Source organism: Muscardinus avellanarius, assembly GCF_963383645.1.
Source record: "Muscardinus avellanarius genome assembly, chromosome: 8".
Taxonomy (NCBI): domain Eukaryota; kingdom Metazoa; phylum Chordata; class Mammalia; order Rodentia; family Gliridae; genus Muscardinus; species Muscardinus avellanarius.
In genome coordinates, this window is record NC_137794.1 from 63,571,343 (window position 1) to 63,598,969 (window position 27,627).

The 27,627-nt window shown below is 37.8% G+C and overlaps 1 protein-coding gene across 1 annotated transcript in view; it reads right to left on the bottom strand.

Moving 5' to 3' along the window:
* AK9 (adenylate kinase 9) overlaps positions 1 to 27,627 on the bottom strand; it is a gene marked incomplete at both ends in the record, with an annotated part of 127,265 nt that overhangs the window by 50,531 nt on the left and 49,107 nt on the right. Inside the window, 6 exons of the mRNA XM_080700098.1 lie at positions 5,403 to 5,555; positions 9,609 to 9,685; positions 15,524 to 15,638; positions 18,341 to 18,497; positions 23,316 to 23,452; positions 25,560 to 25,667. Coding sequence (XP_080556224.1) covers positions 5,403 to 5,555; positions 9,609 to 9,685; positions 15,524 to 15,638; positions 18,341 to 18,497; positions 23,316 to 23,452; positions 25,560 to 25,667 — 747 coding nt within the window. The remainder of the gene's footprint in view (positions 1 to 5,402; positions 5,556 to 9,608; positions 9,686 to 15,523; positions 15,639 to 18,340; positions 18,498 to 23,315; positions 23,453 to 25,559; positions 25,668 to 27,627) is intronic.

Sequence of the window (27,627 nt, forward strand, 5' to 3'; positions counted from 1 at the left end):
ACTTCCTGCTAGTTTTAATAAAACCTATGAAAACTATAATGAGGACAAAGAAAGTATTGATTTAAAGATTTAGATAAAGACTTCTGAAAAGAATTTCTTATATTAAACAGAGTAAATGCAGTAAGATAAGGGTTTAAGTACTCAGAGAGCACAACGGAGTCAATGAAATAAGGGCCATGAGGCATAAAGCTAGACCAATCTAAAATAAAGGCAGAAATGCAAGAAAATAAGCTTAAATGCAGCAGCAGAATTAAAATATGCGTTAGGTGTGAGGCAAGAAGGAGCAGAAAATAAACCAGTGATATGGAGAAATGCAAGTCTCCAAATACAAAGAAAAAGTATAGAGAGATGAAAACTATTGCGGAAAATAAGATGGATAGTGTTGGGAATCCACAGTTCTTGAACCAAAAAAATCGCTAAGTGATCCCAAAAATGGAATCTGAAATAATAGTTTTTTTTTTTTTAAAAAAAACAACAACATTCTGAGCTAGACAAAGACTGGAGAAACTGCAGGATTTGGGAGCAATCCCCAGTGGAATTATTAACAATCCTACCACCACACAGCTACACACACCCAAGGCCCTTCCAGAAACTGACTGGAAATGACTGTGGCCACAACAGTGGCAGTCAACAACGCTGGGAAATTGTATCTCTTTTCAAAGTGATATCTGGGAGAAGTTTATAAGCAAAATAATATCCATGTAAATATTTATTATTTATGAGAATAATTCTGAAGGAAGACTAGAAAAATGTCCCAGAGCAAACCTTTCTCTCAGGCTGAAGTCTAATTGGATTACAGGAGAGAAAAAAACAACCAACAACAACAAAACAAAGCACTGCATGATAAATATGCATCAGAATGTTAAATATTTTTGTCTTTGTTGTGAAACCACGATTCCTCCTTTATTTTTCTATTCTACATTTTATAACTAAATATATTTAATTAAACTTGGCTTTAATTTTGAACAATTTTCAAATAGTTCAACATCAATTATGTCAGAATGAGCACCATGATCTTTGATAGATATTTTCCAAATTTTAAGTAGTCTATAGTGTTTTTGGTGCATCAATTCCTTGTGACCTGCAGGTGCACTGTGCAGCTAAGTCATCCTAAAGTATATGTTTTCAGTATCAAATTTTCCTTAGGTACAATATTGATATTTTTCTGTGATATAGGATAGACTATTAAACTTTTTTTTCAAGTAAGTTTTCCCTATGGCAGTAGTTCACAATTGCTAGCATTTATAGCATTCTTCTGGGGGTGTGTATTAACATACAGATTTCCAAAGTTCGTCCTAGACTTGCTGAACCAGAGCTTGTGCAGAACTCAGTAGCCTTTAAAGTAAGAAGTCTAGGTGAGAGAGAGAGAAAGAGAGAGGGAAGGAGGGAGGGAGGAAGAAAAAGAAGGAGGAGGAGGAGGAGGAGGAGGAGGATGAGGAGGAGGAACGAATACAATGTAAAGACAAAAAATTGGCAGAAGTCACCAGAAGCTATAAAGAGATAAGAAAGGGTTTTCCCCTAGTGCCTTCAGAGGGAGCATGGCTCTGCTGACCCTTTTATTTTGGACTTTTAGCCTTCAGAATTGTGAGAAAATAGATTTCTATTATTTTAAACTATCAAAATTAAGGTAAATTGTTATAGCAGCCCTAGGAAACTAATATATTTCCCAATAATCTGCTTGGAAATAAGCATACATAGAGCAATGTAGAGCTGGACCCGACGGTGCATTCCTGTAATCCCAGTACTTGGGAGGCTGAGACAGGAGGATCATAGGTTTGAGGCTAGCATATCATCAACTTAGTGAGACCCTTGGTAACTTAGCAATATCCTGGTTTCAAAATAAAAAATAAAAAGAGGCTTGGGGTGTAGCTCAGTGGTAGAGCTCTTCTGGGTTCAATCCAGAGAGACAGAGATAGAGACAGAGATAGAGATTATATATAGAGAAAGACTTTATATATCACACTGTTGGTAATTCTCAGAGCCTGTTTCCTCTCCTTCCTTCCTGGCAGATTGGACTTGTGGTCTAGTGTTTCCTCTCCGTGTGATTGGGGAATAACCCTAACTACAATTCTAGGTATTGGTCCAAGCCCAAAATGTACTTCCATTATGACTGGGGCAGGAGGGGGGCAATAACTGTTGATTTTAGTAGTGCTAAGATTTAATTTTGGTTAATTTAGGGTAGAAATCCTGAGTTCTGACCTTTTCAGGATTTATATAAAGTAGATGAAGAACAAAACCGTAGCTTCTAGTCTAATAACAAGAATGTTAAAGCATCACCATGTGCCAAATACTGTGGTAGTTCTATTAGATAAATTTTTTTTTTATCCCTTATAACTACTCTGCTAGTTAAATATTCCTGGTACTGTTTTATAAGTGGAGAAATCGAAGCACAGAACAATTGAACAACTTGCTATGCAAACACAAAAATTTAAAAATGTAAATGAGATTATATAGACTACTTAGAGAAAACTTTAAACTCCTGGAACCTCTGGCCTCTACTTCCTCCAATTTCATTTCCCTTGCTCACTCCAGCCATACTTGGTTTCTTTCTTGACCATGCTGGGCTGCGCATATGCCTGAGGCTTTGCAGTGGAGTGAGCTTCCCCAGATACTTTTCAGTCTTTTTGTCTTGGTTCAAAAATCATCTCTCAGATGACACTGTTCTTTGACCAAAATACTTAGTGTTGTACCTTCCAGACTATCCTTAGGGTCCCTCTTCTGCTCATTCTCTCAACAATTATTAATGGATCTCCTCCTCTATCCCAGGCAATGCTTTCATGCCTTCACATTGTCTTCAAAACAATCTCAGAAAATATCTTTGTTACTTATTTGTTGATGCTCATTTTTATTCCGATAGGATATCAGTTCCTTTAGCAGGGGTCTTGACTATCTTGATCAATGTGGAGTCCTCAGTACCTAGGTTAGTACTATTGTATATATATATATATCCTGACACTTAGAAGGAATTCAAGTACTTGTTAAAAGAATGAATTAGATCTGGGTATAGTGGTGCATGCCTGTAACCTCAGTACTTGGGAGCCTGAGACAGGAGGATTGCTGTTTGAAGAAAAGGCTCAGGACTTCTGGGAAGATGGCAAACAAGAGAACCAGCACTTAGGAGTCCTGCTGACACCCGATCTCCATTGCCTCAAAAACAGCATTCTCCAAAGCTAGAATGTACTATCACTAGAGAAATAAAAATGATAAATACAAGGGACAGAGAATGGAATGAGAAGATTAGATGACTGACCAGAGAGCAGAGAAGAAACCTGCCTGCCTTGTGGCGGTGGGCACCATGGCAGCGCCATCTTGCCTCACAGCTCCAGACTCTAGATATGAAAAGGAAAGCAAAGACCTGAAGTGAGCAGCTGCAGATCAATGGGCTGTGAGTCATCAGTTCTTCCCGTGCAAATACCAGCTGCAACTTCCAGCGACTGAGCTCACCACACCCTCCAGGGATCCAGAGTGGAGCTCAACATCAGAAAAGAAATCCACACCCCTCACGGCTGAGCTCACCGTGGAGGCGCCATCTTGCCAGCAGCAGCGGAGCTCACCACACCCGCCAGAGATCCAGACCAGAACGCACCAAAATCGTGTTATTATTCAAAATTGATGGAGAAACTAAATTGTTTCAAGATAAGCAGAATCTCAAAAAAAATTCATGAATTCAAAGCCAACACTGGAGAAAATTCTCAAAGAAATAAACCATAAAGAAGAAAAAAGAAGCAGACTTCAGAACCAGAGAAGAGATAAAGTTGATCAGCGGGGCATCTAAGTAAAGAAGAAATAACATTATATAACCAAATAACATTATATAACCAAGTAACCAAACAGAAGGATTGCAAGTCCAGGATCAGCCTTGGCAACTTCATGAGACCCTGTTTCAAAATAAAAAAGGGCTGGGGGTGCATTTCAGCGATAAAGTGCCTCCAAGTCTAATCCTTAATTCCCCCCCAAAGAACACTATGGTAATACATGCATACCCATGTTAACAGCAACATAGTTCACAATAGCCAAGTTATGGAACCAGCCTAGGTGTCCCTCAACAGATGAATGAATAAAGAATGTTGTATAGATAAACAATGGTGTTTTATGCAGCCATAAAGATGAAATTATGTCATTTGCTGGTAAATGGATGAAGTGGAGATCATCTTTATGAGTGAAGTAAGCCAGACACAGAAAGTCACATTATATGTCTTTTCTCAGATGTAGAAACTAGAGAGAATAAAGGAATTTAAAAAGGGATCTCATGTAAATGGAGGTGAGGTGAGAAAAGGAGAAGTTGTTGATGGGGGTGGGGTTGGGAAAGAGGAGTCTGGGGAATTAAATTAAATAACCAAATTATGTTACAGACATGTGCAATGTATGTCATAATGAACCTCACATTTATTTATAATTATAATGGACCAATAAAAAAGAGAGTGAATTAATTCTTCAGTGTTTATTAACAGCTAGCTCTATGCAATGGTTTGGACATGGTTTGACCAAAAAGGCTCATACATTGCAAGCTTGGGCCACAGTGCGGCAATGCAAGAGGTGGTAGGACCTTTAAGAAGTGGAGCCTAGTGTGATTTCATTACTGGCCCCTCCGCGGGGTCTCTGGCTTCTGGCCTCACCATGTGCTTTCCCTCCCTCTTGCATGTGCTCCTGCCGCTGTGCTGCCATCTGCCATGAGGTTCTTAGCAGAGCTGAGTCAATGGCCATGCCATACCCTTGAACCTCCAGAACCACGAGTTAAATAAAACTTTTCTTTATTAAATACTCAGCCTCAAATACTTTGTGAGAGTAATGGAAAACAGATGAATATACTTCACTGCATATCCATGAAGTGCGTGGAATGCAGCACTGTGATGTGAACCAATGGTTACTCTAAGCTCACAGTCTTTCAAGCGCCATATGATTTACCTACACCTCTACCCAATCAGTACATACAGAACAAGTTGGGAACAAAGTGATCGTTCTCAAAGCCCCGAATGCATAGGTTATTGTCCCTTAAGGCCCTGGTTCTAAGAGATACATGTGTCATTTCATTCTAAGAAGGTTAATGACAACATGACTGAAATGACTCTTTAGTCACTCTGCGGACTGACATAGGTTGTGATTATCTTATGGCCCACGGCAGAAGTCAAACTCTGAAGGAAAAATATGCTTTCCATTCTTTGCCATCTCATTTCCATGAGCATCCCTGATGCCCCGTCATGAGCACAGAATTTCAATGGGCCCATGATGGAAGAGGAAGCATGAGTGGGTGGAGGGGAAACTTGGACAGCCTGGGAGATCATCTTTCCCTTTGAACTAGAACCTTTTTCAAACACAGGAAGCAAGCACTGGCATGCACCTGCCCACATAAACACACTAATGGACCCGAGTGGTCAGTGAGGTGGCCCCCAGTAAAGTCTAACCTGGTTCAGGCTCTGGTTCAGGGAACTCCTCGGAAGCTTGCTGTAGCAATAATCCTCTGGTCTCATCAGATATTTCAGGTGCCTCAGACTCATGGCCTTCATATTCTTCACCTTCAATTTCTTCATCAGCTTCGTTAAAAGCCTCTTCAATTTCTAGAAAGAATCAGAAGAAAAAATCAGCATTCAGTTTAAGTCAATAAATATTCATCAGGTAAGTATTGAAGCCAAAACAAAGAATAAGGGGTGGTTACTGTCATCCTGGAGTGGCTTAATAGGGGGGATAGATAAATGATCTCCATATTATACCTATTTACTTTTTAATTTATCTTTCTATCCCTTAAGGGGAGGTGCACCACTCCTGAAGGTACTGTGATACCAGGTTGATGTGAGGAGTGGACAGAGCGAGCTTCAGTCTATCTCCTTGCTCCAAAATCCATTAAATATATTGCTCTTGGATAGAGGATTATCAGATATTAAACTGATAAGAACAGATACTACATTTATCTTAGCCAAAAGGTCAAAGTGATATTTTACCTACTTAAATGTGGTGGTCAGGATGGCAGTCATCTGCTCAGAGTACTAAGGGAGAATCATCAGACCATGGGTTTGTTCAAAAGAAAATGTTTATATCAGTCCAAGTATTTTAACAATAAGACTATAAACATTCCAATCAATGTCCACTCAATAAGAAAAGGACTAGATCTGTACTGTCTAGGATGGCAGCTCCTTGCCATGTGCAGCTTTTGAGCACTTGAAGCTAGTCCAAAATTAGATACATGTAAGTATGAAATATACAAAAATATACAATATATTCAAAGATTCATTATGAAAAACTGAATGTAAAATGTGTGGCCACTTGAAAGTTTAAAGTTACATATATTACCAGGCATGATGGCATATGTCTGTAATCCCAATACTTGGGAGGCTAAGACAGGAGGATCGTAGGTTTGAGGCCAGCTTCAGCAATTTAGTGAGAACCTCACTAACTTAGCAAGATATTAGTTCAAAATAAAAAAATAAAAAGGGGTGAGGGTGTAGTTCAGAGGTAGAATGCACCTGGGTTCAATCCCTAGTACCAAAAAATAGAAATAAAAAAGTAAATGAGTAAAATTACATATGTGGCTTACATTATATTTCTATTGGGAAGCACCAGGCTTCACTATAAACAAAAGGGTAGATTTTCTTATAGATAATTAAAAATGATGAATAATAGTTTTCTGATCAATATGCTAATTATAAATTTAGAAAGCATAATACTAAATCTACCATAATTGCTGATAGTCATTATAAATGTGGAAATCTTTCAAGAAGGTAGCAAGTAGTATTGGAAAATTTATCTCCTCAGTTCTCTTTCATATACTTATGAAATTGAGCATTATAAAAATAAAAAGCAAGGTACTTTCCACAAAAAGATGAAATGAAATACATAAATGAGTTTGTTTTCTCAACTCCTGTGGCAATTTCTTCTCCTGGTGATTCCTCCAAGTAAAACAGAGGTATCTCTGACATCTGAATTTTATCTAAATCTAGATAATTTGGCATCCAGAGTAAAGTATCCTGAAGTTTCCTTATATCTAGGTCTGAACTAGAACCACAGTGAAGCTGGTTTACAAGAATGTCACTTGGGATGTGGTGGATCTTTGTGATAGATTGAGAGTCTTCAGGCTCATGAAGCATAAAGCAGCAGTTGGTGAATCTTTTTACAGCTTGAGATGAAGTTATGTGCTTTATACGAGAAACTTAAATTTTCTTTCAGGTATATATCTTGTAGTAAAAATTATCATACAGCTTCAATTTGTATATATTTACACAAATTTGTGTATTCTTACAGACATTAGTACATTATAAAACATACCTATAAAATAATTTATATAATGTTGCAAAAAATTATAAAAATTTCAAATCCATTTTTTTCCTTTTTTTTGCAGTATTGGAGACTGAACTGATGGGCCTTCTACCTCCAACTTACATCCTCAGCCCTATTTTTTATTCCTTATTTTGAAACAGGGTCTCACTAAGTTGTGGAGGGACTCACTAAGTAGCTGAGGCTGGCCATGAACCTGTAATTCTCCTGTCTCTGCCTGCCAAGTAATGGGATTACAAGCATGTACCATCACACCTGGCCAAATCCTTTTTTTCCCTGAAGCCCTAATTAATAATCTTTATCACATATCAGGAATGGGTTGAAAGAATGTTCTACAATATTTGAATTACTTGTGATGTGTGTGTGTGTGTAGTGGTATTGGGGATTGAACCCAAGGGCATTACCTATAAGATTTAAAAATGTTTTGTTTTGAAACAGTATCTCATTAGGCTACTGAGAGTCTTGCTATTGATGCTGAGGCTGGTCTTGAACCTGTAATTCATCTGTTTCTGCCCCTGAAGTACTGGGAATACAGGTCTGCACCACCATGCCTAGCTTACTTGTGATTTTGACTGCTAATTATCTGTTACATTAGTTTTCCATTGATTCAGAACAAATTATTCAGAAACTTAGTGATTAAAACAATAGTCTTCACATTTATCCTTGTGGTTTCTGTGGATCAGGAATTTTGGAGTGGCTTAACTGAATAATTTTGGCTCAGGTTGTCTCATGAGTTGTAATGAAGATGTCCATCCAGGCTGCAGTATTCTGAAGGTCTGACTATGGTTAGAGGGGCTACTTCCAAGGTAGGTCATTCAAAGTCAGAACAAAGGTGCTTAAGTAACCTCCAGCTGCTATCGCTGTTCCCTACCCAAAGTCCTGACTCACACAATGATGTGTTTAACAAAAGTGGTGATTTAAAAAATTTTTTTGTGTGTGGTACTGGGGTTCCTGGAAGCCCTTCTACCTCCGGACTCCACTCTCAGACCTATTTTATACTTTTTATTTGGAAACAGGGTCTCTTAAGCCAGCGCGGCTGGCTTCAAACCTGCGCCATCTTCCTGTCTCAGCCTCCCAAGCACAGGGATTACAAGCATGCGCCACCACACCTGGCTTAAAAGTGGTGGTTTTTTTACACCACTAAGTTTTAGAGTGGCCTGTGGCATAGCACTGGAAAGCTGAAACTGATAACTCTTCATTCTTTGAGCCATGGTTCCCTTTGGTAGTCTGGTGAAATGTACAGACCTCTTCTCAGAATAATGCTTTCAAACTCATACAATACACAAGAAACCAATTATATTGAAATACAGGTATCAAGATAAGCTTCTTTGTGCTACAGAAAAATTTTGCATCATTACTAATGTATTAAAGAAGAAAGGGGCTGGGCGTGGCGGCACACACTTGTAATACCCACGCTTGGTAGGCTGAGATGGAGGATCGTGCAGGTTCAAAGTCAGCCTTAGTTGGCTTAAGAGACCCTGTTTCCAAATAAAATATAAAATAGGTCTGGGAGTGTAGCCTGGAGGTAGAAGGTGCTTGGGTTCCATCCCCAGTACCACCAGAAGAAGAAGAAGAAGGGAAAGGAGGAGGAGGAAGAGGAGGAGGAGGAGGAGGAGGAGGAGGAGGAGGAGGAGGAGAAGAGGCAGCTGGTATAATAATTACTATAATTTTGGACAGTGGTAAGCATAATAAGATGTATAAGACTAAAATGTGACATGAAAATATCCTCCTTTCTACTGATAACAGAGTCAAGGTACTTCTAATATTGTTGTGGTTTGTTGTGTGTGTTAATAGTTGAGGGAAATATTATATTTCAATTATAGGTTAGTGAAAATATAGTTGGAAGTATTTTTCCACTGAAGTTCACAGACCCAAGTTTTATGTATGGATCTCAGTTTGAGAACTCCATTCTTAAACTTAAAACTTAGAAGAGGAAGTTCTTCCGTAATGGGCATGGAAGTTTAAGACAATGTAATATAGCAAGAGTTTGGCTATTCTCTCAAGTCTTGTAACGTGTTACTGCAGCACGCTAAAAATACCCAGCATGCTATTTTTCTGTTTATACCTCTTGGAGGGCATATAACCAGATAAATATGTTAGGAGTTCTTTTCCCTATGAATCTATTACTTCAGTGAACATATAATTTATTATCTAAATTGGAACATTTTTTATAATGAAAGGGGCTGCTATAAATATTTCAGAACCATAGGCATAAACCTGGACTCATGGGCAAACTGGGAAAAGTGATTACTGTGGCATAATTCACTTGAATCCCTGCAGTTGCTTGCGGTAACAGTATGAGATTAAAACACACATCATTAGTCATATCAATCTGTGTTTGCCTTTTGCTTTTTCATTCATAGCTTCCAATAATCTTTGTTTCTCTTCTTCCATTCTCAATGCCTCTTCTTTGGCTTTTCTGAAATGAAAAAGTCCCAATTTTAATTATCTTTGGTAATTCAGACATCTTTCATTATTATGGGCTTAAATGTTTACAGTGGTAAAAATAACATAAAATTGTTTATAATATTTTTTATAATTTTTGCTTTACAATTTTAAATTACTTGTGAGGACAGTTAATTGTATTGCTAGAAGGTAAAAACTGAAATGGTATAGTTTTAAAAATGACTATTAATTAGGAAACTTGTCAAAATTAAGAAAGGATTACCTAAGTTCAAAGGCAAATGGGAGGATTTACAACATTTTTCTCTGATTTAATGAGCAAAATTAAAAAAAAATACAATGTTAAGTAAAAATGCAGAGTTTAAGACCATGTATAATACAATTTTAATTTTGTGTTTAAAATGTACATAAATGAGGATAAAAAAGATTAGAATAAAACTGTCAAACTATTAATAGTAATTATCTCTGGATGGTGGCATTAGGAGAGTTTAAAATTTTTTTTGTATTTAAAAATTTTCTACATTAAAAAAATAGAAAACTAATTAATCTTTTTAATCAGAAAAACCCTAATTAATTTCTTTTTTCTTTCTTTCTTTCTCTCTTTTTCCTTCTTTCCTTTCATTACATATGAAGTAATGATTTTTTTTTTTAATACCAGGAATTAACTATATCCTCCTGCATGATAGGCAATCACTATCACTGAACTAGATTCTCTGCCTCTATAATGATTAAATTTAAAGAGATCAGGAATATGGAGGCCAGGCATAGTGGTGCACGCTTGTAATCCCAGCATTCTGGAGGCGGAAACCAGAAGATCGCAGTTCACAGACAGCCTCAGCTGCTCAGGAAGGCCCTTCGCAACTCAGTGAGACCCTGTTTCAAAAATAAAAAAGACTAGCCGAGAGTAGTGGCGCACGCTTGTAATCCCCGTGCTTCGGAGGCTGAGACAGGAGGATCGCGCAGGTTTGAAGCCAGCCTCAGCTACTTAGTGAGGCTCTCAGCAACTTAGTGATACCCTGTTTCCAAATAAAATATAAAATGGGTCTGGAGTATAGCTCAGAAGTAGAAAGCCTCTGGGTTCCACCCCCAGTACCACCACCAAAAAAAAAAAAAAAAAAAAAAAGACTAAAAAAAAATAGGGCTGGGGGTGTAGCTTGGAGGTATAATACCCCTGGGTTCCATCTCTGGTACCACAGAAAGGGGGGGAGGGGGAAGGGGAGAGGGAGGGGGAGGGGGAGAGGGAGAGAGAGAGAGACAGAGGGAGAGAGAGAGAGAAGAGAGAGAGAGAGAGAGAGAGAGAGAGAGAGATCAGAAATATGGAAACTTAAATATCTGGAGGGAATTTTATTAAGATTAAAGCACTAAACCTTCCTTTGGAATGGTGAAGATAGGAAAAAACAAAGTAACATGACAGAGAAAGGTATGATTTATTAAAAATAAAAAATATGTATACTTTTGACCTAAAAATTGTGTCTTAAAATTTAGACATAGGCACAAAGAAACATATAAGAATGTTGATTGCATCTTTTAAAATCTATATAAAAAAACAAGGATTCACCAATAGGGGACTGGGTAAGAGTCTAGATAGCATTTCTATCAGAAGTACCCACAGCTTTCCTAAGACCCATCATTCTCTTATATTCAGTGTTCTTTGTGTCCAGTTTTGCTTCCCATGAAAGCTAGTTACATTTATTCTCCTCAGAAGATGTTACTACAGCACTTCCCAAACAGGTCGACTTCTCTCACTATCCCAGGCCCTGCCAGCCAGAAATCTTGGTGTAATTTGAGTTCTCTGTTCAGGACCCAGACCTCCAGACTACAGAGCCTTTTTGTTTGCTTGTTTCTGTTCCTTCCCTACTCTGATTGTCCAATGAATGGGCAGTCATTCATTCTACTTAGTTCAGACATGCCCCTCTGTGAGACTTCCTTACCTGGATAAACCCAGATAATGCATGTTGCTGCAAAGAATCTAAGATCTGACCAGAACAAGGAAAAATTTTGCTGGCAGTTATTCAAAGCATCTATAAATGAGGGCTCATATCTAGAATATACAGAGAACTCAAGAAACTCAGCACTAAGAAAACAAATAACCCAATCAAAAAATGGGCAAGTGAACTAAATAGACACTTCACAAAAGAAGAAATTCAAATGGCCAATAAATGTATGAAAAAATGCTCAACATCATTAGTAATCAAAGAGATGTAAAAACTACCCTGAGATTTCACCTAAATCTAACTAGAATGGCAATCATTCAAAACACAAACAACAACAAATGCTAGCGAGGATGTGGAAGAGTAGGAACTCTAATACATTGTTGGTGGGATTGCAAATTAGTGCAACCACTTTGGAAAACAATATGGAGGATCCTCAGAAGAATGAAAATGAACTTACCATATGGTCCAGCAATATCACTTCTGGGTATCTACCCAAAAGAATGGAAACCAAACTACCAAACTAATACATGTGTGTCTATGTTCATAGCTGAACAATTTACAATTGCCAAACTATGAAACCAGCTAAGATGTCCATCAACAGATGAATGGATTACAAAACTATGAGATATGTACACAATGGAATTTTACTCAGCCTTAAAGAAAACACAATTATGTCCTTTACAGGGAAATGGATGGAACTGGAGAACATTATATTAAGTGAGATTAGTCAGTCACAAAAAAATAAGAAATCGAATGCTTTCCCTAAATGTGGAAGCTAGGGAGAAAATGGGTCATAGGAGGAACTCTAGAAGAAGAAGGAGATACTATAGATGAGCAAATAAAGCGGCCTAACTGAGGGGGATGGGAGGAGGGAGAGGGAAATTCCCTATGTACATGGTGTACATTCACAAACATACCAAAGTCAATCGCTAAGCCAAACATGAGAAGGAGGGCAGGGGGAGGAAATGGGGTGGGAATTGGGTAAGGGCTAATTGGGTGATGTGTATATGTATACCTCTACCATCTTGTGCTCCATTAAGATGTACGACTACAATGCATCAATAAAAATTTTTTTAAAAATAATTTTTTGGATAACAACCCTCCTCCCCAAAAAAACCAGACAGTTATCTTGCAATTTGGCACGTTCAGAAATTGATGCCTAAAATACTGTAGAATTTAGTATGTCTTTAAATATTTGACCCAGTATGTGCTTCTCAATCCTGTTGGGCTTTCTCTGTTCTAATCAACTTGTTAGGCTTTTGAATGAGTCTCTGATCACTTAACTCCATTTTAGCTGTTTCAGATTTCATTTTGTGCAATATACGGAAAAAGTTAATTTTGAAATACAAATTAAAATTTGAAAACCAACATATAGAAATGTATAAAAATTAACATATAGAAACCTAGAAAAATTAGGGTAGGTGTTTGACTTTATGAAGTTTATAAAGATGTGAAAAATCTAGAATCAAAAAAAGTATATAAGCCAGGTGTGGTGGCGCATGCTTGTAATCCCAGCATTCAGGAGGCTGAGACCAGAGGATCGCGGTTCGCAGACAGCCTTAGCTACTTAGTGAGGCCCTCTGCAACTTAGTGAGACCCTGTTTCAAACATAAAAAGAATAAAAAATAAGGCAAAGGGTGTAGCTCAGAGGTTAAATGCCCCTGGGTTCTATCCCCAAACCTGCAAAAAAAAAAAAAAAAAAAAGAGAGAGAGAGATATTGATTGGATATGATTTCAATGGCACAGGCAACAAAAGGGTAAATAAACTCCCTTAAAATAAAAAAAAAATGTATATCCAAAGACAATGTAAACAGATTTAAAAGTTACTGATAGAATGGGATAAAATATTTCCAAATGCTATATCTGAAGGTATATTAATATTCCAACTAGAAATCCTAAAAATTAGCAACAATAAAAGCAAACAATACAATTTAGAGATAGGTATAAGACTAACATAAATAATGAATCTCCACAGATAACCAATCTTAGTTGTCTGTTGGATGGAAAATCTTATTTCTCTGGTTCTGGTGTGTGTTACCTATTTCTTCTTTGTAGTTAATCTCTTTGAGTATTTTCTCTAGCACTGGTTTTGAAGACATAAATTCCTTCAGTTTCTGTTTGTCGTGGAAGCTTCTTATTTACCCATCTAATTTGATAGAAAGTTTTGCTAGGTAGGAAATTTTTGGCTGGAAGTTGTTTTCTTTCAGAGTTTGTAATATGTTACTCCAAGCCCTTCTGGCTCTCATGACTTGGTTTGGGAAGTCTGGAGTGATTCTAATTGGTTTGCCTCTGAATGTCACTTGGCCCTTTGTTTTTGTTGCCTTTAAGATTCTCTGCTTGGCTTACACATTGGTCATTTTGACAATTTTGTGGCAATGGGAACCTCTTCTCTGATCCTGTCTAAAGGGAGTTCTATATGTTTCCTGGACCTGTGTATCAACCTCTTGCTCTATGTTTGGAAAATTTTCTGCTATTACTTCCTTGAAGAGATTGTTGATCCCTTTGGTTTCACCTTCTTTTCCCTCCTCTATTCTAATTATTCTTAGGTTAGCTCTCTTAAAATGGGCCCATATTTCTTCAATGTCAGATTCCTGCTGTTGGATTTTTTTTTCTAAATTAGAAACTATGTGTTCATTTTTTGAATGATCATCTTCTAGGAGCAAGATTCTATTCTCCATGTGGTCTAATCGGTTGTTTGTACTTTGAATTGAGGCCTTTACTTCATTAATTGCATCCTTTATCTCTCTTTGGCTCTCTCTGAATTCTTTTCAAAACACCTCTATTATTTCTGCAGTTATTTTCCTGATTTGATCTTCTAGAAATCTCTGAATTTCTGTTTTATTAGGTTCTGATGTTGTGGGCATTCATTGCTCCATTGTTATTCCTCTTTCCCATGATTTCAGAAGTTTATGCCATCTCTGGGTTCTTCCCTGGGTCACTATGACTTCATTTAAGGTGCTCTGGATCTCGAGTCCGTGGTATCTCAGTCCCCACTACTTCTTTACTGGGTTGTATCGCAGAGTCTCAGACCCTGGGAGTCAATCGAGGCTGCTTTAGACCATGGTGGGGTGCCAGATTGGGCATTCTCCTATGGTGTGATATCTCTGCCACTGCCACTCCCCCACTGGGTCAAGTCCCTGGCAGTACAGTACTGGGATTTCTCCTCTAGGGGCCACAATTTGACTCACTGTTGTTGAGTGTGCAGATGGAGCTGTCGTGGACTCGTTGTTGTGAATTCGTTGCTGCTGCTGCCGGTAGCAATATGGCGCCACTGCCACGCCCTTGGCCAGGAGGCTGGCGTATTTCTTTTCTGTTTTTGAGCTCTGCTCTGAGTCCCTGCAGGGTGTGCTGAGCCCAGCCTCTGGGAGCTTTAGATGCTCCCTGTGCCGAGAAATCTGCTGAATTCCTCCCAGCTGATCCACAGCGGCTCACCTCAGCTTGCTGTCCGCCGCTCCTCTCTAGAGCCTGGTGGGCTGTTGAGTGCATTGGTCTGGTGCCATCCGGTGAGTTCGCCGCCGCTGCTGCCACATCCTCAGGTGTGAGGCCGGCGTATCTCCTCTGTGGCTCTGAGCTCCGTTATGAGTTCCTTTCCTCTCTGAAGCCTGGTGCTGCAAGGGAAAATGGCGCCCACCGCTTTGCGCCACAGTTCCGGCTGCAGCACTGCAGTCTGGTTTCTGGTGTCTCGTTTTTCCAGCCCTCTTTTTCTCTGTCCCTTGAAATTACATTTTTTGTTTCTCTGCCGATGGTGTTTTCTGGCTATGAAAGGCGCTGATTTTGTGGTAATAGAGATTGGTTGTTAGCGGGGCTCGTAAGCTCCGCTTTTCTCCATCGCCATCTCCCCGGAAGTCTCTTAGTATTTATTGTAAGACATCTATCAACTATAAAAGACACAATGATCTGTTTTCTAATGCAAATCTTACCTTTCTTCTTCTTCTTCCTTTCTTTTTGCTTGGAGTTCCTCTAATAATCTTTCTAAAATCCTAGTATCAATTTCAGATTTATTATGTAAATATGTTCTATGAAGTAAATGTTTTCCTGAAATAGAGATAAAGAGAAAATATTATTTTTGAAGCTATATAAAATAGTGAGATATATTTTAGAAATTAACAATGAAATTAGTTTTACCTACATCCAAATATATTTTTCATTAAAGATTTATCTCCATGGAACCTAGCATCTTTAAAATTTTAATAGACCACCTTAAATGGCACATATTAGCATAAATAGCTAAAAATGAAAAGATATAGTGTATTATATTATCCTTCTGGAAATTCTCATTTCAATTTTTTTTTGGGGGGGGTACTAGGGATAGAACCCAGGGGCATTCTGCCTCTGAATATACCCTCGGTCCTATTGTTTAGTCTTTTTTTAAATTATTTATTTATTTGCAGTACTAGGATGGGACCCAGGGGCATTCTACCCCTAAGCCACACCCCCAGCCCTATTTTTTATTCTTTATTTTGAAAGAGGGTCTCACTGAGTTGCAAAGGGTGTCACTAAGTAGCTGAGGCTGTCCTCGAACCATGATCCTCCAGTCTCAGCCTCCCTAATGCTGGAATTACAAGCATGGGCCACCATGCCCACCTTAGTCTTTTTATATTTTGAAGTAGGGTCTCACTGATTTGCAAAGGGCCTCGCTAAGTGGCTGAGGCTGTCCATGAACTGTGATCCTTCAGTATCTGCCTTCTGAATGCTGGGATTACAAGTGTGCGCTACCACTCCTGGCCTCAAATATTTCTTAAGAGGAAAAATAAAGTGGAAATCACCAAGAATACAAATAATAATAAAAGCTGGTGAGGTTGTGGGGAAGTAGAAATCCTTATACATTGTTGGTGAAATTATAAATTAGTGTGGCTACTATGGAGATCATTGTGGAGGTTCTTCAAAAGACCAGGAATGGAACCATCATATGACCCAGATCTACCACTCTTGGAGATTTTTCCAAATAAATTTAAGTCATAATATTATATTAATAATGCATATCCATGTTTATGGGAGAGCAACTCACAACCACCAAGTCATGGAACCAGGCTAGGTGTCAATCAACAGATGAATGGATTATGAAACTGATATATAAATACAATGGAGTTTTACTCAGCCATAAAGCCATAAAGAAGAACAAAATTATGTCATTTGCAAGAAAATGGATGGGACTAGAAGATATTTAGGCTAAGTGAGATCAACCATTTTCAGACAGTGAAAGGCCATATGTTTTTATTTATATGTGGAAGCTAGAGAGAAATTGGGGGCAAAAAGGACTTCAGATAAATGAGGGTAGATACTAGTAGAATAGTGAAAGTGGAGAAGCTGGGCTTGGTGGTGCTCACTTTTAATCCCAAGATTTGGGAGGCTGAGACAGGAGGATCGCGGTTTGAGGACAGCCTCAGCTACTTCGTGAGGCCCTTTGCAACTCAGTGACACCCTGTTTCAAAATAAAGAATAAAAAATTGAGCTGGGGGGTAGCTTGGAGATAGAATGCCTCTGAGTTCTATCTCCAATACCAAAAAAAAAAAAAAAAAAAAGAATAGTAAAAGTGGGTTTAGAGAGGAAAATGGAAAATGGGAATGAGAAAGGGGAGACTTAATGAAGGAAAAGTTCAAATAATGCTGTGTGCATGTATAAAGTTATATCAATAAGAATCTCCATATTATGTAAGGGGGTGAGAGTTGGGTGGAATCTGGAGGGAAACATACCAAATGCTGTGTGCGTGTATGATCACTCCAGTCTGAGCCTCATTGTGATGTACAATTACAATGCAGCCACAGAGAGTCAAAATGACAAAATGATTAAGATTAGCATATGTATGTACCTAATTGCTCTCAGCCTTATACATTGTTCATTTACAAGTTATAGTTGCTGCCTGCGAGGGGGGGTGTTAAATTCCCAACTCCAAGGAACAATTATAAGGGCTTGTTGGAATGTTCATCAATCCAGCCATTATTCCAGGCCACCCACTTGTGGACAGAAGTCTCGTTTTATGTATTAGTAGGTTCTACAGGGATTGCTTATACATCAGGAGAGTAGAGAGTTCTCAGTCTCCCAAGTACCGGGGTTATGGATGTGTGTCATGCCTGGCGTGTTCATCTACTTCATATCAGATTATTGCTTCAGTTTGTGAGTTGTAATGAGCAAAATTAAGTCACAGATAAATATGGTAATATACACACATGGGCATACACACACATATCTTACCTGTGTTCATATTTTAACAGTATCTTTTGAGTAGATAGATAATTCAGAATGAGTTTGATATGGGCTGTGAAAACATTCACAACTGTGTACATTAGAAATTCTCAAAGTATTGGTGAAATTACTGGTTTTTTTTTTTAGCATTAACTAGAATTGGATCTAGTTTACAGACCTCTGAACCTCATTAATTATAATGCAGGAACAAAAAGAGGCAAAATGACAGGATGATAAAAATTAACATATTTATGTACCTAATTGCCCTCAGTCTTATACAGTGTTCACGTACAAGTTATAGTTGCTGCCTAAGAGGGGGATGTTAAATTCTCAACTCCAAACAACAATTATAAGGGCTTGTTGGAATGTTCATCAATCTAACAATTATTCCAGGCCACCGGCTTGGTAGACAGAAATCTCATTTTATGTATTAATAGGGTCTACAGTGATTGCTTATACCTAAGGAGAGTAGAGAGTTCTCCACTCTATATTGTAAAACAAAGTATGGTGAGTAATCAACTTTTCACTTTCAAATTCATATGATAAATATTTACCATTATTTTCCATATCTGATAAACAGATTATCAAATCAGGTATAATTCCTTTCTCAGAGAAGACTGTCCACAGATCTCTTATAAGAGGGCAGTTGTCCACAATCCAGCCTCCATTTTTTGGGGCACCAGAAAACCGATTCCTATTTTCTTCCATCACCTGTGAAAAATTGTACACAGATATTGCCATTATAGCATGGTAAGTCAGGGATTCTACCTTGAGATGTCATTATTGTGGCTCTCAAACAAATATGTTTTGAATTCTGACTATGAGAAGAGAGAAAGAGCAACTTAATTTTAAAAGAGAACGTAATTTTAAAATACTCTAACTTTTAAAAGTTAAAAATATAAAGCAAAATGCCTTATGAAATAAACATAATACATTTTTTTTGCTATATATTACTCAGTATCACTGAGTTCAGATCCTTGTTCAGAAGGCTTGGGATTGGGCCTGGGTCTGCATTTCTAATATGCTCCTGGGGATGATCACAAATGGACCACTCTTTGAAGAGCAAGGTCATTGATTGGTTTGTATTTTTAGTACAAACACTATTCAATCCCGTTTTGCTTTTACTCTTTTTCCTCTCAGCGTGAGAGAGGAAAAGTACTGAGATGGTTATTAACAGCAGTAGGAAAGAATTGGGCCTAGAAGAAAGTTTGTAGGTACTTGGGAAGTTCGGCTACTCTCCCCAATTGCAGTAGCTTTAATACAAATATGGTAATGTGGTGCCATAGTTAGATGTAGAATGGCCCCTTGAAGAGCTCATAAGTTAGTGTTTGGAGTTGATGTAATTGAATCTTAAGGGTTGTGACTCCAGCAGTGGATAAATCCATTGTAATGGATCTATCTGGGTGGTGACCCAGGCTGGTAGGGTGTGGCTAGAGAAGGTGGGTCCCTGGGGGCATGGCCTTAGGGATTATATATGGTTCCTCCTCCTGATCACTGTCTCGCTTCTGGCCCCCATGATGTGAGTGGCACAGCCCATGTGCTCGCCCTGTCTCTGCTGCCCACTGCCATGACACGAGAGATCCATGATTCCCAGCTTCTGATGGAACCCAAAACCATAAGAAAATAAATCTTCTTTCCTCTAAGTTATATGGTCAGTGATTTAGATTATAGCTGTAAGAATGCTGACTAGATACTGTGGTTTAGTAATAAAATTAGTAATGTGGATCTGCCAATATACAACTCTGAGGGATTTAAACAAGTTTGCCATCAAGTAGTCATAAAACAGTAGAAATAAAAAAGAAACAATGTCAGCTGGGCACAGTGGCACATACTTGTAATCCCAGCATTTGGGAGGCTGAGACAGGAGGATCGCGGTTCACAGACAGCATCAGCTATTACTTAGTGAAGCCTTTTGCATCTCAGTGAGACCATGTTTCAAAATAAAGAATAAAAAATAGGGCTGGGGTGTAGCTTGGGGGTAGAATGCCCCTGGGTTCCATCCCCAGAACCGAAAAAAAAAAAAAAAAAAAGAAAGAAAAAGAAAAAGGGAGTGATGTCAAGACAGCCAGTATAACCCTCTGGTCTATCTAGGATATAACATTATCTGCTCTTTGATTTTTTATCTAAGTAAACAGTCTTTAAAAAATTTAAACACTTTGAATGGTTAAATTAAAAACTATAAGAAGGGACAAATGGTTAATAAAAATTTTACTGTTCAAGTTTCATAGATACAAACTTAAAATAACATTTAGATAAGGCTTATAATATCTCTGCTTTTTGGAGAAAAAGTATAATGGCTTTATAATATTTTATCACGTGAATAAATTTTAGTTTATTTAATCATTACTGTTAAATATTTATGTCACTTATAATTTTATTTTAACACTGATGATGTTATTTTAATAACATTGTGATGAATGTTTTATATAAAAATATTTGCCCCCAAATTTTATTTCTTTAGGTTAGATTCCTAGAAGACATGTTTTTAGATCAAAGAGAATACAGGATTGAATATTTTAAAGGCTTTTTATACACATTACTAAAAATATCAGTATCAAATAAAAAGAGAAGAAAAAGCAGCATGCTGGCATGCACACTGGAGAGCCCGAAAATGGAACTCTCACATTAGTTTTTTAACTGAGCTTTTGTTAAAGCTGCACCAAATATATAAATTGAGAAAGACATGTTAGTAAGATTTTGTCTTTATATATAAGAAATTGTTATGTCTGTTTGTGCTGACATATGCTTATATTTACATTTAAAATATTTTGATTCATGTGAATCATCTTTATTTCAAATTTATTATTAATTATTTTACATTTATGTACCTGTCACATGTAGATTTTAATTCACTGGCTACCTCATTTCTGAACATGCTTATTAACTCTTATTGCTTCTTAAACTTTTCTTGGGTGTTTTAGAATAAATAGCATCAGCTAAAAATGATTATAATTCTCCTCTATTCCAATAGTTATTTCTCTTATTAATGTTTCAAGGCATTTTATATATGCCAATTTTCATAAATCACTAAAAGTTGGAGCAATAGGAATATCATCATCTTGTTTCTGACTTTAATGTTTTATCATCTGCATCCCTGTTCTTGACCATCTTTATCATGTTAAAAAGGTATTCTGCTTTTCTTAATAGGTATTCTGCTATCCTTCATGTTATGAGATAATTTATTATAACAATAATTTGTGCTGTTCTTTTTTGTTTGTTTGTTTTTAGAATTTTGAGCTTTTCTTGCTGTAGCTTTTCCAGGAATCAGCTTCTCTGAGTGCTTTCTTTTTGGGAGACGTTTGTGTGGTAGGGCTGCAGAAGTTATCTTTTTTTACTTTAATCTGTCCTAAGTAATTTTGCTACAGATAGATAAAAGATTGCCTATTGAAAAACAGTGGAGCAAGGAGAAAGAAAAGACTATTGGCATTGTCCATGGCTTCAGGGAAAGAAATGGCAGACAGGGGAGGTACTGCTATGGCTGCAATAGCTCAAGAGACCAAGGCCAGAAAAGGTCTGGGGGATGGGAGCTTGGGTGGCGGGGGATGCACGCTCTGGATGTACCAGCAGCACAAGCTTCAGATTAGGAATGTATCGAGGGTGTTTTCTAGTTGGGATACTTGTGAGAAGGTGGAAATCTTCCTTAAGATTTCATATCCTAAAGAATTCTTGCCCATGTAGCCAAGGTAAGGGACCTGAGACTCCAAGTCTGGAAACTGTGTCCCTGGAGGGAGAGAAGGTATGGAAATTGGGAGGGGACAGAGGAAGACTATGTCAAAACCCATTATCACCAAAGGGCATGTTCATCAAAGTGCAATGGCACATGCTTATATTCTCAGCTACTGGAGAGACTGAGGCAGAAGGTTCAAAAGTTCAAGGATAGTATCAACAAGTTAATGAGACTCAGTCTCAACATAAGGGTTGGGATGTAGCTCAGTGAGCCCTTCCCTGGGTTCAATCCCTAGTACCACAAAATAAATTAAATAAATAAATGTAAGTGTAAATAATGGGAATTTCCTTTGTACATCCTCAGGGGAAGAGTGAATGATAGAAAATATTTCCAAATATAGCATAACATTGCTATCTATTATTCATGTTTATCCTCTTGTAACTTTAATAATAAAATGGTATTTTCTGCATCTGAACATGCTATTTCTGAATTCTCTTTTCTCTGCCAGTTTATGTTTACTTTGTAGTTGCTCACTCCTGAATAGACAGATAGGGCGTAGACTGAAACTGAGGGAATCAGATGAAGTAGGAAGTGGGAAGTAGGATCCAAGGAGGTGTGGGAGGCATGGAAAGACAGAAGGACTGTGCCAGGCACACGGACCTGAGGTCAGGAATGGACAAGAATAGAGAGAGAACTGTGTGTGTGGAGAGGGAAGCAATGCAAAACACAACTTATGACACAGAGAAGGATGGAATGACAGGAGAAACAGGATTCACACCACCAGATTTCGAGACATAGAAAACGACAGTATTTAAGACATGAGGCATGCCTATAATCCTAGTACTTGAAAACCCGAGACTGGAAAATCACAGATCTGAGGCCAACTTAGTGAGACCCTAAGCAACTAGCAAGACCCTGTTTCAAATGAAAATTAAAAAGGGCTGGGGGAGTGTAGCTAAGAGGTACAGTGCTCGTAATGTTTCTGAAGAAAAAAAAAAACTGATGATGGAATAACCTGAATATGCAGAAGATGTTAAAGAATCTGTACTGGAAGATTAGAGGAGGCCAAGGGTGTGAGGAACCCAATTGTCAGGGAGGTTGGACACCTGGAGAAAACTGTCCAGTGTGTACCGAACTCTCATGTACTAATCATTTGATTCCCACATAATAAGTTAAATTATAGGGAAATGCAAAAGTATGTTGAGAGTCCAAAATTGCTTTGTTCTTTCTGTCTTTGACTTTTGTCTAAATTTTTACCTGAGATTTACACACAAAACAGATTCTTATGAATATCTTGTTCATTGTAATTGAAAGATAAGCCTTCCAACTTTGCATTAATAGGACATAGCATTTAAGACTCCCACAATGGGCCTGAAAAATTACACACATATCCATCCATCTCCCTTATGAACATACATTCAGAGTGGTTGAATGAAATATATTGGCCGTTGTGCAAAATTTATTTCAGTCTATGACTAGTTTGCTCACAGATGAAAGATAAAACTTTGGCACTGTCTTCACATGCACCCACTTTTAGCCAACTGAACTGCTTCAAAGGCAATTACACTAATGAATTAATTAAAAGCTATAATATTAAATCATATCATTTTGTGGATAATTAAAAATTTACCAAAGAACACCAGCAATTGTCTACTGGGATCCCTTACACATAACAATGTTGGCCACAAAAGGCACATTGAGGCTACAGCTTCCAATACTGTAAAGTAAGACTAAAATGATTACACATATACTAGAGCAACACTTTCTTAATTATAGTTAATTCAAAGGTAAAAATAGGCCAGTTTTAAATTTACATTTATTTATTTATTTATTTATTTATTTATTTATTTATTTATTTTTACCTCTTTGAGGACTTGCTCCAAGATCTCAGCATGTTTTTCATAAGGCTGTTCAAAGTCCATATCCTTTATCTTTTTTAGGGACTCTTCCAACATGGCAATAACTTGTGGGTGATTTTCAGTTACCTCTTCAATCGCATCTTATAGTGAGTTGAAAGTAAAATAAGTTAATAAATTGATGCCATTAGTACTTTTAATGTATAATGCTATTTGCAATGAAAAAAAAGATTAACACCTTACCCAAGGCAGATTAACTTTATATGACTGCAGTACATGCTAAAAGAAGGGGAAGTGAGACAAGGGAGAGGAAATGTTACCTTAGGAATCACAGACTAGCAGAGTAGTGGCTTAAAGGCAGTGGGTCAGAATGAAAGAACAGGAGGCCAAGAAGAAAATTATGCCAGGTAAGAGTCAAAATCAAGGAATCCAGGAGGAAACATAAGCAGAGAGGTTCCAGGAGTCAAGCTAAACCAAGTCAGGCTTCTTGGGAATGAGTCAGAAAATAAGATGAATACTGCTAGTCACAAACATAAAACCAGACAGGTTGGTGAGAGGATGAAAGTGGGCATGTTGGAGGGGTTTAGGGAGAAGGTGGCACAGGATTGCTTTTCAAGTGTTACACCTGATTTTTGCTCTTATTTTTGTGGAAGTGCCTCCTTGCATGGTTGAGTTTGCTCTCAGGTTGCAATGTGATTTTATTTTTTTATTTATATTTTGGTGGTACTGGGGGTGGAACCCAGAGGCTTTCTACCTCCGGGCTATACTCCCAGACCTTTTACATATTTTATTTGGAAACAGGGTCTCACTAAGTTGCTGAAAGCCTCACTAAGTAGCTGAGGCTGGCTTTGAACCTGTGTGATCCTCTTGTCTCAGCCTCCCAAGTGCAGGGATTACAAGCGCTGCTCCTCCAATGAGAGAGAAAACTTGACAGCTCCATCTGATTCCCCTATGTCTGCATTTCCAGCCATGCTTCTGAGCTGCTTCTCCCAGGCTCCAACCATCAAGGTCTCTGTCCAGAGCCCAGTTGACTTTACCCCAGGGAAAACCACCTCCAAAGGACCTTCAAAAAGCAACGGTGTGCCATCCTCCTTGCCTTAAAGTGCCCTCAGGGGAGGAAAGAGACGTAGTTTCTGTACAATCAGAGCAGAAGAATTAAGAATCCATCATCTTTCCGGGCGTGGTGGCACACACTTGTAATCCCCATGCTTGGGAGGCGGAGACAGGATGATTGCACAGGTTCGAAGCTAGCCGCGCTGGTTTAGGAGACCCTGTTTTTAAAAAAAAAAAAAAAAGGTCTGGGAGTGTAGCCCAGGAGGTAGAAGGGCTTCTAGGAACCCTGGTACCACAAAAAAAAAAAAAAAAAAGAATCCATCATCTACCTGTACCCATGGAGAAGAGAGCATGGTGAAGCAAAAATGGCCAGGTAAAGATGTTAAAGGTACAAGCTGCTGGCTGTTCACTGGACAGCCAGTCTCCTCTTCCTTAGTAACAGAACACACCTTGATTTTGTCCTGCTCAGCAATGTGCCTGGCTAAGAAGCTACATATTCTGATTTTCCTTATAGCTTGGATGGTCAATAAAATAATACACACACACACACACACACACACACACACACACACACACTTGCAAGTATCCTATCAACTCTTTAAGAGAGTTAATTCAGTTGGGCAGCATACCAGATTTGTCCCTTTCATTTTATCCTTTTCCTGCTATGCGTAATGACACACTCACATGATGGCTGGAGCTTCAGCAGCCATCCTGTGAATTAGTATGGCAGCCACATGACAGAGATGGCAGAGAAGAAAGTGAGATTGCTTATCTCTTTTCCAAAAGAACATACCATGTGTTCGTTTTCTGTTGTCTCTATGTGTCCGACTATTCATAATATATATCCATTAGGACAGAGTAAGTTGGGTATTACGTGTGTGTGTGTGTGTGTGTGTGTGTGTGTGTGTGTGTGACTGGGAATTGAACCCAGGGGTGCTCTGCAGCTGAACTACACTCCCAGATCATATTTATTTTTTATTTTGAAATAGTGTCTTGCTAAATTGCTGAGGCTGACCTTGAACCCGTGATCTCTCTGTCTCTGCTTCCCAAATACTGGGATTATAGGCATGTGTCCAACTACACCTGACTTACTAGTTCTTTTTTAAAATAATCACACATTTCTCCTAAAAGCTAAAGGAGGTACTTGTGTTTTGTAGAACCATAATCTAAGAACCAAATCACCCAAATATGATTTACCTTCCTCTTCATGCAAGTCTAGATCTTGGCTCATTTCTTGAGAACTCCTATCCACTGTGGATGGTTCACTGATTTCTTTTTCATCTGTGAATAAAACATTGTTATCAACTAAAGAACAGCATTAAAAAAATGTAGATAGATTCCCAGGGAAGAATGTGGAATGGGCCCAGAGACACAGGATTTCAAGTCCCAATTTTTAATTTGTAATGCAAATAGGTAAGCATATCTATCTGTAGAAAAAAAATTAAAAACTAAGAAAATAACAATCTAGCAAAACTAGGGTAATTTCAGTTTAATATAATGCCTAAATCAACAGTGGAGAAACAATGAGTTGATTACAAAAGCTATGAAAACTGCATCTGTATTCTTCAAAAAATAGTGAGGTGATTTAGAAGACAAATTTCTCAATTTGAGAAAAATATGAAAATAAGAGACTAATAGAGAAATTTTTGCAAGAACCATGTAACTGATAAAACAATTTGGAAAAATTGGCAAAAGACAAAACTGATCATCTCAGAAAAGAAGAAATAGTTAACAAATATTAAAATAATAAATCTTTTTTTGTGGTACTGGGGTGGAACCCAGGGGCTTTTCTACCTCCAGGCTATACTCCCAGACCTATTTTATACTTTATTTGGAAACAGCGTCTCACTAAGTTGCTGAGAGCCTCACTAAGTACTGAGGCTGGCTTTGAACCTGTGTGATCCTCCTGTCTCAGCCTCCAAAATGCTGGGATTACAAGCATGCACCACCATGCCCAGCTTAATAATAAATCATGAAGTAAAAATTAAAATAACACTTAGAAAATACTGAGTAAACAATGATATGTATTTTGTGTATTTCTGAGTAGAACATACTTTGGAACCATTTTTATGCAAAGCAACTTGATTCTTGTCAATACCTTCAAATTCATCAATTTAGTAATCCTATTTATGTCAATATACAGATTTAAAAATTTATTAAAATATTGTTTATAGTAGAAAAAAGAAAAGTAACTTAAATTTTGAGCATAAAGAATTGGTTAAAACTAATACTTAGTCATAGGGAAATCATTCCGTATGTTAAAATGAGCGTTAAAATATTTTCTAATGGAGTAATATAATGGCATAGTATGCCATAAGTCAAAATAGGTAAAAATTGCTTACATTATAGCTATTATATAATGCTACATATACTTATAATTGTATGATGCTATGTAATATAAAGCTACAAGCTAGCTGGGCATGGTGGCACATGCTTGTAATCCTAGCATTTGGGAGATTGAGACTGGAGGATCACAGTTCGCAGACAGCCTCAGCTACTCAGTGAGGCCCTCCACAACTTAGTGAGACCCTGTTTCAAAATAAAGAATAAAAAAATAGGGCAGGGGGTGTAGCTCGGAGGTCAAATGTCCCTGGGTTTCATTCTCAGACCTGGGGGGAAAAAAAAAGCTACGAGCTCTCTGTTATAATACAAACAGAAACATTTTATAAGGGTTAATAACACAATGGATAAAAAATCAAATCTTACAACTACAATTATGAGTTTATGATGCTAATCTAATACATTAAAGGAAGCAGAGAACTTTTGAGAAATAACTTATAATTATATAATAATGATTACATAATGTTTGGAAACATTAAATTTTTTCCCCTTGGTATCTGCTGGTATCTGATTTCTCATTTTCTCTGTTTTCTTCTTCATTCTACTAAATCTATTTTGGTTCAATAGCTATTCAATTTAAATCTGTAAGAGGAAAACTACCTTTCTTAATTCTGCAGTTTCCAGTGTTTTTGTGGTAATTTTTCATATGTGTGTGTGATTACTAGGGATTGAACCCAGGGGCACTCGAACTCTGAGCTAACCCCATTCTTTTTTATTTTTATTTTTTTGTTTTTGAAACAGAGTCTTGCTAGGTTGCTGACAGTCTCGTGATATTACTGAAACTGTTACTCCAACCTGCAATACTCCTATGTTAGCTTTCCAAGTACTAGGTTTACAGTACTTGTGTCACCATGCCTTGCTTTTTGCAGTATTTTTAAGTTTCAGTATAAGCACAATCAGAGATAAAATAAAAGGAACTAAGATC